General features: G+C 57.9%; 2 protein-coding genes across 2 annotated transcripts in view; both read left to right on the forward strand.

Moving 5' to 3' along the window:
* The window catches only part of ARHGEF17 (Rho guanine nucleotide exchange factor 17), a 32,909-nt gene extending 30,129 nt beyond the window's left edge, over positions 1 to 2,780 (forward strand). Inside the window, exons 15-19 of the mRNA XM_052699270.1 lie at positions 754 to 1,000; positions 1,081 to 1,167; positions 1,255 to 1,322; positions 2,281 to 2,429; positions 2,522 to 2,780. Of these exons, the coding sequence (XP_052555230.1) occupies positions 754 to 1,000; positions 1,081 to 1,167; positions 1,255 to 1,322; positions 2,281 to 2,429; positions 2,522 to 2,767 (797 nt within the window). The 3' untranslated portion in view covers positions 2,768 to 2,780. The remainder of the gene's footprint in view (positions 1 to 753; positions 1,001 to 1,080; positions 1,168 to 1,254; positions 1,323 to 2,280; positions 2,430 to 2,521) is intronic.
* A 385-nt stretch (positions 2,781 to 3,165) lies between these two features.
* On the forward strand, positions 3,166 to 9,633 carry LOC128088693 (uncharacterized). The gene is made up of 6 exons (XM_052699433.1): positions 3,166 to 3,677; positions 3,806 to 3,862; positions 4,672 to 4,874; positions 5,216 to 5,395; positions 5,673 to 5,912; positions 9,256 to 9,633. Exons 1-6 carry the CDS (start codon positions 3,166 to 3,168, stop codon positions 9,435 to 9,437), a joined length of 1,374 nt encoding a protein of 457 aa, XP_052555393.1. The 3' UTR covers positions 9,438 to 9,633.
* Positions 9,634 to 12,868: the final 3,235 nt, after the last annotated feature.

Consider the following 12,868-nt stretch of genomic DNA (forward strand, 5'->3'; position numbering starts at 1 on the left):
CTTCCGTTGGAAGGGATCGCAAAGATCGACTTCCAGCTCCCATGCCACTAAACCAGGCACCAGCTCAGGTTGCCCATGGCCCCATCCTACCTGGCCTTCAACACCCCCAGGGACGGTGCAGAAGTGTGCGAGGTCTGCATTGGATGAAGGTTGTCACTGCAAATTCCATTTGTATTCTTAAGCTGAAGAAACCCTGGGTAAAGAGATGGAGGCAGGGTCCTAGTCCAGGCTCCATGATGCTGGGGCTGGGGTGGCAAGTGGTTCTGTGTGTGGGGCAAATTCTGGCATGTTTAGGGGTCAGCATCCATCCGTCCTCCCTGGGTACCACGAGGGCTTTGTGCAGCATCACGTGCTCTCATCCCCATCACTTGGACAGGCAGTCTTTTCCAACCCGAACGATTCTGTGATTCTCTGATCTACCACTTGAACAGGCTGTTCAGAGCCTGCTCCAGTCTGAGCTTGAATGCCTCCCAGGATGGAGACATCATGGAGTTCAAGAAACGTTTAGATGTTGTACTGAGGGACGTGGTTTAATGGGGAAATATTGGTGGTAGGTGGATGGTCAGACTGGAAGTCCAGGATGGATGGATGGATGATCTTGGAGGTCTTTTCCAATCGTGGTGGTTCTGTGATTCTGTGATCGTGGCAAGGTTGGGTTGACAGTTGGACTGGAGACGATCTCAGAGCTCTTCTCCAACCTCAACGATTCTGCATATCTACGACCCATCCCCTCCTCCTCTCTCTCCCCCACAGATGAGGAAATCCCAAGCTGCAAAGAGGCAGCAGCAGAGACGACGAGCTCAGAGGAGGAACAGGAGCCTGGTTTCCTTCCTTTGGCCACCGCCTTCGGTCAGAGCCGGCGTGGTGAGAGCCCAACAGATGGACGAGCCCTACGGCGCTCCAGCCGCGGCTCCTTCACCCGCGGCAGCCTCGAGGACCTGCTGAGCCTTGACCCCGAAGCCTACCAGAGCTCCATGTGGCTGGGCACCGAGGACGGCTGGTGAGTGAGGACCCACACGGACGCAGCTCAGCCCTTCAAGAGCCTCAGCCCCGTGCTTTTTCTCTCTCCCACCTCCGCAGCATCCACGTCTACCAGTCGTCGGATAACATCCGCAACAGGAAGAACAGCATGAAGATGCAGCACGCTGCTTCCGTCATGTGCATCTTGTAAGGGGGCTCTGGGCTTGTTTGGTTTTTCATGGGGTGGTTTCAGGCTGCCCAGCAGTGCTTCTCAAAGCTTTCCTCCCCCCACAGGTACCTCGATAACCAAGTGTTCGTGTCGTTGGCCAATGGAGAGCTCATCGTGTACCAGCGGGAGCCAGGTGAGGCTGCTGGATGGACCCCAAAGCAGCGATGGTTTGGTCTCTGAGGGAGGGGTGCTTTGGGTGCTGGCATCCACAGGGGAAGCAGCAGACTGGGGAGGGCCATTCTCGAGGGATGCTGAATGAGCAGCCCCAAATACAGAGCATGGTGGTCTCTGCTCACCGGTGTCCCAAGGGATATCAGCTCATGTCACCACTCCCAATGTCCCCAAGCTTACATCCCCTATAGAAGGAGATCCATCAGCGTCTGGATAATGGTGTTTCCAGACACCCCCTTCCCCCCAGCTTGGGGTTTTGCTGCTGTAGTGACCGCTCCATCTCCACATCATCCTTCCAGGTCCCTTCTGGGACCCCTACAAATCCAAGACCTTATCCCTGGGCTCTCTGGGCAAGGAGGGCCGTCTTTGAGAGATGCTGAATGGGCAACCTCAAATTTGGAGCATGTGGCCCCTGCTTCCAAAGGACATCAACTGAGGACCCCACGCTTGCCCCACTTGCAACTAACTGCAGGGAACCTGCTTTAGCACGGGGGTTGGACTTGATGATCCCTTCCAACCCCTGTGATTCTGTGATGCCCCCTGCAGAGGATAGGTGATGGGACAAGGGGAAATGGCTTCAAGATGTGCCGAGGGAGGTTTAGGTTGGATATCAGGACAAACTTCTTTACAGAAAGGGTTGTTAAGCACTGCAATGGGCTCCCCAGGGCGGTGGTTGAGTCACCATCCCCGGATGTGTTTAAAAACCCTTTGGATGTGGTGCTCAGGGACGTGATTTAGGGCAGGATGGTTGGGTTGTGGTTGGACTCGATGATCTTTAAGGTCTTTTCCAACCTCAGCAATTCTACGATTCCACGAAGGAGGATCCATCACTCTGGATAGAATGCTTCCAGCAAACTCTTCCCCCCAAGCTGGAGGTTCTGCTGCTGTCACAACCCTTGTATCTCCCCCCGTCCTTACAGGTCGCTTCTGGGACCCTCAGAACTCCAAATCCCTCTCGCTGGGCTCCCCAGGCAGCCCCATCACAAAGATGGTGGCGGTGGCAGGGAAGCTGTGGTGCGGTTGCCAGAACCGGGTCATCGTCCTCAACACGGCCACTCTGGAACAAGAGGTACCACGGCAGGCGTGACGGCCACAGGGTGGGGACCACACAGACGTCCCCTGGTGGCTGTGGGTGACGCCGGCGTGGCTCTGTCCCCGCAGCACACCCTCCAGGTGGGGCAGGACAGCGGGCGCAGCGTGAGCTGCATGGTGAGCGCGGCGCCCGGCGTCTGGCTGTCGCTGCAGGGCAGTGCCCTGGTCCGCCTCTACCACCCCACCAGCTACGAGCAGCTGGCCGAGGCTGACATCACCCCCCCAGTGCACAAGATGCTCGCTGGTAAGCAAACCCAGCCCCTTTACCTGGTGCTTTCCCGTTTCCCAATCCGATCACGTCGCCTCTTGTTATAGAGGGCTTTGCTCCGGAGCTCTTGAGCATCTGGTAGCACAAAGTGCTTCTGTACCATCCACATCCCAACCTGGCTGCAAGGGAGCCAGGCCCCCTCTGCACTCAGTGGGTTCAACCTCTGCATTCTGCAGCTCCTGCCCAAAAAGGAGAGAGTGGCTGCAAAACCCCGTGCAGAAATTAGGACGCAGCTGCAAAATCCTTTAGGGAAATAAGGGGGGGAGTGCAAAATCCCTCAGGGAATTAGAACAGCGGTTGCAAAACCCCGTGCAGGAATAGGGCAACCCATCAGTGGCTTCAGTATCCCGTTCAAAAGTGAGGTGGTGACTGCAAAATCCCATGGAAAACTACAGAAGTGGTTGCAAAATCCCATGCAGACATAGGGCAACTTGTAGAAAATTCCATGCGGAAATCAGGACATCCCATGCAGAAACTGGGAGTCAGGTGCAAAATCCCACGCAGAAGTGACACAGCAGCTACAAAAATCCCATGTAGGAACAGGGAAATCCCTCGGTGGATTCAATATCAGATGCAGAAATCGGGACCCAGCTGCAGAATCCCACGCAGCAATCAGGACCTGGGAACAGAACCCCACACAGCAAATAGGACACGGGTCCAACTCCCCACACCTCAACCGGGACCCAGGTACAGAACCCCATTCAGCAGTCAGGACCCAGGTACAGGATCTCATATAGCAGCCAGGACCCGGGTCCAGAATCCCACACCCCAACTGGGACCCAGGTCCAACACACCACAGCCCAACCAGGACCTGGGTCCAGAACCCCATACAAGTCAGAACCGAGGAGCAGGACCTAATATAGCAGTCAGGACCTGGGTACAGAACCCCACACCTCACCCAGGACCCGGGTTCAGGACCACATATAGCAGCCAGGACCTGGCTGTGGAACCCCATACAGCAACCAGGACCCAGATCCAGAACCCCATTCAGCAGTCAGGACCCAGGTCCAACACTCTACAGCCCAACCAGGACCAGAGTACAGAACCCCATACAGCAGTCAGGACCCAGGTATAGGACTGCATATAGCAGTCAGGACCTGGGTACAGAACCCCACACCCCAACCAGGACCCAGATCCAGAACCTCATACAGCAGTCAGGACTCAGGTCCAAGACCACATAAAAGAGTCAGGACCTGGGTACAGGACCCCATAACCCAACCAGGACCCAGGTCCAACATTCCACAGAGCAACCAGGATCCAAATACAGCAGTCAGGATCCAGATCCAGCACCACATACAGCAGTCAGGACCCGGATCCAGAACCCCACACCCCAACCAGGACCCAAGTACAAAGCTCCATACAGCAGTCAAGGACCCAGGCCCAACACTCCACACCCCAACCAGGACCCAGGTACAGAACTCTATTCAGCAGTCAGGACCCAGGTACAGGATCTCATACAGCAGCCAGGACCTGGATCCAGAACCCCACATCCCCACCAGGACCCAGGTCCAGAACCACAGATAGCAGCCAGGACCTGGGTGCGGAACCCCATACAGCAACCAGGATCCAGATCCAGAACCTCATACAGCAGTCAGGACCCAGGTCCAAGACCACATATAACAGTCAGGACCTGGGTACAGGACCCCATAACCCAACCAGGACCCAGGTCCAACATTCCACAGAGCAACCAGGATCCAAATACAGCAGTCAGGATCCAGATCCAGCACCACATACAGCAGTCAGGACTCAGATCCAGAACCCCACACCCCAACCAGGACCCAGGTACAGAACTCTATTCAGCAGTCAGGACCCAGGTACAGGATCTCACATAGCAGCCAGGACCTGGATCCAGAACCCCACATCCCCACCAGGACCCGGGTCCAGAACCACAGATAGCAGCCAAGACCTGGGTGCGGAACCCCATACAGCAACCAGGACCCAGATACAAAACCCCATACAGCAGTCAGGACCCAGGTCCAAGACCACATATAACAGTCAGGACCTGGGTACAGGACCCCATAACCCAACCAGGCCCCAGGTCCAACATTCCACACAGCAACCAGGATCCAAATACAGCAGTCAGGATCCAGATCCAGCACCACATACAGCAGTCAGGACCCGGATCCAGAACCCCACACCCCAACCAGGACCCAGGTACAGAACCACAGATAGCAGCCAAGACCTGGGTACGGAACCCCACACCCCAACCAGGACCCAGATCCAGAACCTCATACAGCAGTCAGGACCCAGGGCCAAGACCACATATAACAGTCAGGACCTGGATACAGGACCCCATAACCCAACCAGGACCCAGGTCCAACATTCCACACAGCAACCAGGATCCAAATAGAGCAGTCAGGATCCAGATCCAGCACCACATACAGCAGTCAGGACTCAGATCCAGAACCCCACACCCCAACCAGGACCCAGGTACAAAGCTCCATACAGCAGTCAAGGACCCAAGCCCAACACTCCACACCCCAACCAGGACCCAGGTACAGAACTCTATTCAGCAGTCAGGACCCAGGTACAGGATCTCATACAGCAGCCAGGACCTGGATCCAGAACCCCACATCCCCACCAGGACCCAGGTCCAGAACCACAGATAGCAGCCAGGACCTGGGTGCGGAACCCCATACAGCAACCAGGACCCAGATCCAGAACCTCATACAGCAGTCAGGACCCAGGTCCAAGACCACATATAACAGTCAGGACCTGGGTACAGGACCCCATAACCCAACCAGGCCCCAGGTCCAACATTCCACACAGCAACCGGGATCCAAATACAGCAGTCAGGACCCAGGTCCAGGACCCCCCCCCCCCCCCCCCCCCAAACCCAGCCCCCAGATCCAACACCCCAACCAGGACCCATCTTCACCCATCCCTCCGTTCCCACCCTCCCTTCCTCGCTCCCCCCCTACTCTCCCCCCCCTCCCCCCCCCCCCCCCCCAGGTTCGGACGCCATCATCCGACAGCACAAAGCTGCGTGTCTGCGGATCACGTCTCTTTTGGCCTGCCAGGACCTGCTGTGGGTCGGAACCAGCGCCGGCGTCGTGCTGAGCCTGGCCATGCCTGGGAAACGAGGGGCGGAAGCGGCGCCTCCTCCGCTGGGTTTACCGCAGGGTCACACCGGGCACGTCCGCTTCCTCACCGCTATGGAAGTGCCCGAAGGATGCGAGCTGCGGGCGGGGGGTGCGTGAGGGGATGGGGGGGGGGGGGGGGATGGGGGGTTTGAGTTTGGATATGGGGGGCTTTGGGGATGGGAGGTTTGGGGTTTGGATATGGGGGGGCTTTGGGGATGGGGGACTTGGGGTTTGAGAGAGATTGGGGGTTGGGGTTTGGATATAGGGGGGCTTTGGGGATGGTGGGTTTGGATATGGGGGGGCTTTGGGAATGGGGAGTTTGGGGTTTGGATATGGGGGGGCTTTGGGGAAGGGGGACTTGGGGTTTGGGAGAGATTGGGGTTTGGGTATGGGGGGCTTTGGGGATGTGGGGTGCTTTGGGGTTTGGGTTTGGATATAGGGGTGCTTTGGGGATGAGGGTTTGGGGTTTGGGAGAGATTGGGGTTTGGGATTTGGATATGGGGGGGCATTGGGGATAGAGGGTTTGGGGTTTGGGAGAGATTGGGGCTTGGGGTTTGGATATAGGGAGCTTTGGGGATGGGGGGTTTGGGGTTTGGGTTTGGATATAGGGGGGCTTTGGGGATGTGGGGTGCTTTGGGGTTTGGGTTTGGATATAGGGGTGCTTTGGGGATGGGGGATTTGGGGGTTGGGAGAGATTGGTGTTTGGGGTTTGGATATAGGGGGGCTTTGGGGATGGAGGGTTTGGGGTTTGGGAGAAATTGGGGCTTGGGGTTTGGATATAGGGGGGCTTTGGGGATGGGGGGTTTGGGTTTGGATATAGGGGGGCTTTGAGGGATGGGGGATTTGGGGTTTAGATACAGGGGGGCTTTGGGGGATGGGGGATTTGGGGTTTGGGAGAAATTGGGACTTGGGGTTTGGATATAGGGAGGCTTTGGGGATGGGGGATTTGGGTTTGGATATAGGGGGGCTTTGGGGGATGGGGGATTTGGGGTTTGGGAGAGATTGGGGTTCGGGGTTTGGACATAGGGAGCTTTGGGGATGGGGGATTTGGGGGTTGGGAGAGATTGGGGGTTGGGGTTTGGATATAGGGGGGCTTTGGGGATGGGGGGTTTGGGGTTTGGGAGAGATTGGGGCTTGGGGTTTGGATATGGGGGGGCTTTGGGGATGGGGGACTTGGGGTTTGGGAGAGATTGGGGTTTGGGGATGGGGGCTTTGGGGATGGGGGGTTTGGGGTTTGGGAGAGATTGGGGTTTGGGATTTGGATATGGGGGGGCTTTGGGGATGGGGGGTTTGGGGTTTGGGAGAGATTGGGGCTTGGGGTTTGGATATAGGGAGCTTTGGGGATGGGGGGATTTGGGTTTGGATATAGGGGGGGTTGGGGATGGGGGATTTGGGGGTTGGGAGACGTTGGGGTTTGGATATAGGGGGGCTTTGTGGATGGGGGGTTTGGGTTTGGATATAGGGGGGCTTTGGGGATGGGGGTTTGGGGTTTGGGAGAGATTGGGGTTCGGGGTTTGGACATAGGGAGCTTTGGGGATGGGGGATTTGGGGTTGGGAGAGATTGGTGTTTGGGGTTTGGATATAGGGGGGCTTTGGGGATGGGGGGTTTGGGGTTTGGATATGGGGGGGCTTTGGGGATGGGGGTTTGGGGTTTGGATATGGGGGGGCTTTGAGGATGGGGGTTTGGGGTTTTGGAGAGAGTGGGGTTCGGGGTTTGGACATAGGGAGCTTTGGGGATGGGGGATTTGGGGGTTGGGAGAGGTTGGGGGTTGGGGCTTGGATATAGGGGGGCTTTGGGGATGGGGGATTTGGGGTTTGGATATAGGGGGGCTTTGGGGATGGGGGTTTGGGGTTTGGGTTTGGATATAGGGGAGCTTTGGGGATGGGGGATTTGGGGTTTGGATATAGGGGGGCTTTGGGGATGGGGGGTTTGGGGTTTGGGTTTGGGTATAGGGGGGCTTTGGGGATGGGGGGCTTTGTCACTTGGGGGGTTGGGTCTGAGGGTGGATGGGGGGGGTTGGGGGTGTTTGGGGGACGAAGGGGGGGGGTTGGAGGATGGGGACTTGGGATTTTTGGGGGGATTGGGATTGGGATTTGTATATTGGGGGCTTTAGGGGATTTGGAGATTTTGGGGGCTGGGGGGAGTTTGGGGTTTAGGGTGTGGGTCTGACAGATGGGAGTGTGGGGAATGGGGGGGGTTGAAGGAGTTTAGGGAATTGAGGGTTTGGGGTTTGGGGGGTATTGGGTTTTGGGGTGTGGATATAGGGGGGCTGTGGGGATGGAGTGTTTGGGGTTGGGTCTGGGGGGGGGAGGTTTGGATTTTGGGGGATGGGGTTGGGGGTGGCGGATTTGGGCCTTTGGGGGGATGGGAGGTTGGGGTTTGGGGTTTGGATCTATGGGGATGAAGGGGGATTTCACCCAAAGAGGGGTTTGGGTTTGAGGGATGGGGCTTTGGGGAATTGGGAGGGGTGGGGTTGTGGGGTGGCATTGGGGAGGTGGGTTTTGGGGTTGCGGTTTTGGGTACAAGGGGGGCTTTTCGGGATGGGGGTGGTGGGTGCAGGGTGGGGGGTTCGGGGTCCGGGGGGGATTGGGGACGGTTTGGAAGTGTTTAACATGGGATGGGAGGATCCAGCTGTGGGGGGGGGGGGGGGGGGGCTTGGGGTGGGAGGTGTTAATTGGAGGTGGGAACGGCTAATTGGGATGGGAGGCAGTAATTAAGCAGGGAGGAGCGACTTGAGGTGGGGCCCATAGGGGTGGGCGGGGTTAAAGGTGGCAAAGGGCGGGGCTAAGCGAAGAGTGGGCGGGGCTAAGCGAAGAGTGGGCGGGGCTAGCAACGGAAGTGGGAGGGGCTATCCGCGGGTGTAGGGGGAAGCGCGATGTGGGCGGAGCTAACGTGTGGACGGGGCTATGTGCGAAGTGGGCGTGGTTAGCCGCGGAGTGGGAGTGGCTAGGCTTGGGGTGGGTGGGGCTACCTCTGGCGTGGGCGGAGCTAAACGGGGGGGTGGGCGGGGTCAACCGCGGGAGTGAGAGGGGATGGGCGGGAATGTGTGGGGCTACGTGGGTGGGCGGGGCTACGGGAGTGGGCGTGGTCAGTCAGGTGATGGGCGGGGGGCTGCCTGTGAGGTGGGCGGGGCTAACCGCAGGATTGGGTGTGTGACCGCGTGGTGGGCGGGGCTAAGAGAGGGGTGGGCGGGGTTTACTACTGATGTAAGAAATGAGGTAGTGGGCGGGGCTTTTTTTACCACGGAGGTGGGAGGAGAAGTCGGGGGAAGGGGGCGTGGCTGACCCTTAGTGGGCGGGGCTGTTTCGAGGGTGGGTGGGCGGGGCTGCGAGCGGAAATGGGCGGGGCTAAATTGGCGGTGGGCGGGGTTAAAGCTGCGGCTGGGGTACGGCGGATCCCCTCCCCCGCCCCTACCGCCCCGTCCCAGCTGTGCGGCCTCTTTGCCCTTCAGGCCCCGAGCAGCCGAACGATGCGGAGCAGCGCGACCCGACTCAGCCCCGCCTGGCAATGTCCAAAGCCAAAATGTTGGTCATCAGCGGCGGCGATGGCTACGAGGATTTCCGCCTGACCAACAGCAGCGAGAGCGTGGGGCGCGACGACAGCACCAACCACCTCCTGCTGTGGCGGGTCTGACCCCCCTTCCTTCCACCCACACTCACCATGCAGACCCCAGCCCCAACCCACGGACTCCCCCTCCTCCTCCCCCTCCCCCCAAACCCAGCCCAGCACGTCTCATCTCCAGCCCGGCTGCTCTCTGTGTGCTCTGGGGAAGGGTTGGGGGGGGACGCATCCACCCCGACCGCCGCTTTCGGGGGCGAGGAGATATGGGGTGGAAGTAAGGGGGGGTGAGGGGAGGGGGGAGGGTTGGGGGGAGCCGTGCCCATTCGGACAGAGCTTTGGGATGGGGGTTGGGAGGGGAGGGGGGGACACGGCCAGCGCCGCTGCCTTTCGCCCCGGTTTCATGTGTGCCTGCTTTGGGAGGTGGGGGGGGGGGGAGGTGGGTCACCCCCTTACCCCACATCGGGGACCGCCCCAGGGATGGTGAGGGACCCCTCCCGGGCCCCCCCCCCCGCCCTGCAGCTAACGCGCTCGCTCCATCGCCAGCACCCAGACAACTCTGTTTGTTTGTTCGTTTGTTTTAAATATATATATATATATATTATATATATAAACAGCCCTATTTATTTCCTTTCGTTTTGACGGGGAGGGTAGCAAAGAGGTGGGGCTGTCGGGGAAGGAGGGGCGCGATGGGTTTAGGATGAAGTGTAGGGTTTAGGATTAAGGTTAGGGGGCTGTGCTGTCATCCCATCCCTAGAACTGAAGGATCCCCACATTGACCTTGACCCCATCGACAGAGGGTTCCCTCCCCTCCCCCACTTTGTCACAGCCACAGTGTCACCAATGTGCCACCGCCGCATCCTTGGCAGCCCACAGATGGGTGTCACCAAATGGCCCCACGCAGCCCCACAACGCAGGACTGGCTGTGTCAGGAGCTGGATGAAACAAAGGGGGGAAAAAGGGGTTTTTGGGGGGGGTTCAAAGAGGATTTTCTCGCAGGCTGCGGGGATTGGAGAATGGGACACATGTGGGGGTGTCCCCAAATTGCTGCTGGTGGGGCTGGGGGGCACACACAAGGAAGGAGGGAATGCAGAGGAGAAGGGCAGAAATCGGGGTTTTATTCCACGCTTTCCGTGGGGTTTTGCGGCCTGCTGGTCCCCAAAGGTTTGGAACCCCACAACTCCCACTGCTCCCCATTGTATCCCGTAGTGAGATGGGACTGAGGCACCTCTGCTCCGTGCTGTGCCCTGTGGGGACATGGGGCAATGGCACTGCTGCTCTTCGTAGCATCCTCCAGACCAAACAGCTGGACTCCCAAAACCTACAGCTGGAACCTAAAACTCTCCCATTCTACACCTCCCCCCAGGCCCCCCCAAATTTTTCCTACTTTCATCCCACTGTCTCTTGTCGTGCCTGTGTCCCCATGGGGAGGTGACAACCACGATGCAGACACACAGGGATGTTCCAGCCCCAGCGATTGATGGAGACGCTGCATCCATCTGTCCATCTGAGCAGGGGGTTTTGTGGGGAGGGATGGCAGCACGGGGGTGATGCTCTGTATAGTGTGGGGTTTGGGGGTGGCTTTGCTCATGTGGGGGCTCCCTGTCATTAAAGGTCATCTGTGGCAGAAGTACCTGAGCGTGGTCTCGTCCTTCACTTGGGGATGGGAACAGGGTGAGGATGGGGACATTGGGCAAGGAGAAAGGTGTTGGAATGGGGACGTGGCAGTGGGGGCATCATGGGGAAGAGCAAGAGGTTTGGATAGGGATACTGGGATGAAGATGTGGACTTTGGGGTGAGGATGAGGACATCAGAGTGAGGACACCCGGGTGAGGATGAAGACGTTGGGATGGGGACATGAGGATGAAGATGGAGACACTGGGATGAAGGTGGAGACGTTGGGATGAAGGTGGTGATGTTGGATGAGGATGAGGACGTTGGGGTGAGGATGAAGACATTGGGATGGGGACATTGGAACAAAGAGGGGGACATCAGGATGGGGTGAAAATGGGGATGTCATGAGAGGGACACTGGATGACTTTGGAGCAGGAACATCAGAATGAAGATGGAGACATCAGAACAGGAACATTGGAGTGAGGATGAGGACATGGGGGTGAAAACGGGGACATATGACAGGGACACCAGTGTGAGAATGGGGATAGTGGGATGGGGACATTGAGGCGAGGGTGGGGACATTTGGACAGGGACATTGGGGTGAGGACTGGGAAAACAGGGCAGGAGCATCGGGGCAAGGATAGGAATATCAGGATGGGGACATCAGGGTGAGGATGAAGATGTTGGGATGGGAACATTGGAATGAAGATGGGGACATCAGAAAGGGGACAACAGGGTGAGGATGGGGACGTGGGGGTGAAGATGGGGACATTGGGATGAAGATGAAACATTGGGATTGGGAAAAAAGAGGTGAGAATGGGGACATTGGGTGGGAACATTGGAGTGAGGATGGGGACACTGGGGTGAGGATGGGGACATTGTATGGGACACTGGGTGAGGATGGGACATTAGGGTGAGGATGGGGACCTCGAGATGAGGATGGGGACATTGTATGGGACACTAGGATGGGACAATGCGGTTAGGATGGGGACATTGGGATGAGGATGGGAACATATGGGGACATTGGAGTGAGGATGGGGACATTGGATGGGGACATTGGGAAGAGGATGAGACAACGGGATGGGGACACTGGAGTGAGGATGGGATGGGGATGGGGACATTGGATGGGACACTGGGTGATGATAGGACATTGGGGTGAGGATGAGATGTTGGGGTGGGGACATTGGAGTGAGGCTGGGGACACTGGGTGGGGATATTGGATGGGGACATTGGATGGGGACACTGGAGTGAGGATGGGGACATTGGGGTGGGGATGGGGACATCGGGATGAGGATGGGAACATTGGGTGGGACACTGGGTGAGGATGGGGACATTGGGTGGGGATATTGGATGGGGACCTTGGATGGGGACATCAGAGTGAGGATGGGGACATTGTATTGGACACTGGGTGAGGTTGGGACATTGGGGTGAGGATGAGATGTTGGGGTGGGGACATCAGAGAGGGGATAGGGACATTGGGGTGGGGATGGGGACATTGTATGGGACACTGGTTGAGGATGGGACATTGGGATGAGGATGAGACGTATGGGGACATTGGAGTGAGGATGAGATGTTGGGGTGGGGACATTGGAGAGGGGATAGGGACATTAGGGTGGGGATGGGGACATTGTATGGGATGCTGGTTGAGGATGGGACATTGGGATGAGGATGAGACGTATGGGGACATTGGAGTGAGGATGGGGACATTGGAGTGGGGATGAGAGGTTGGGGTGGGGACATTGGAGAGGGGATAGGGACATTAGGGTGGGGATGGGGACATTGTATGGGACGCTGGTTGAGGATGGGACATTGGGGTAAGGATGAGGACCTCGAGATGAGGATGGGGACATTGTATGGGACACTAGGATGGGACATTGGGATAAGGATGGGAA

This window comes from Tympanuchus pallidicinctus, unplaced genomic scaffold (genome assembly GCF_026119805.1).
Source record: "Tympanuchus pallidicinctus isolate F22 unplaced genomic scaffold, pur_lepc_1.0 scaffold36, whole genome shotgun sequence".
Lineage (NCBI taxonomy): Eukaryota > Metazoa > Chordata > Aves > Galliformes > Phasianidae > Tympanuchus > Tympanuchus pallidicinctus.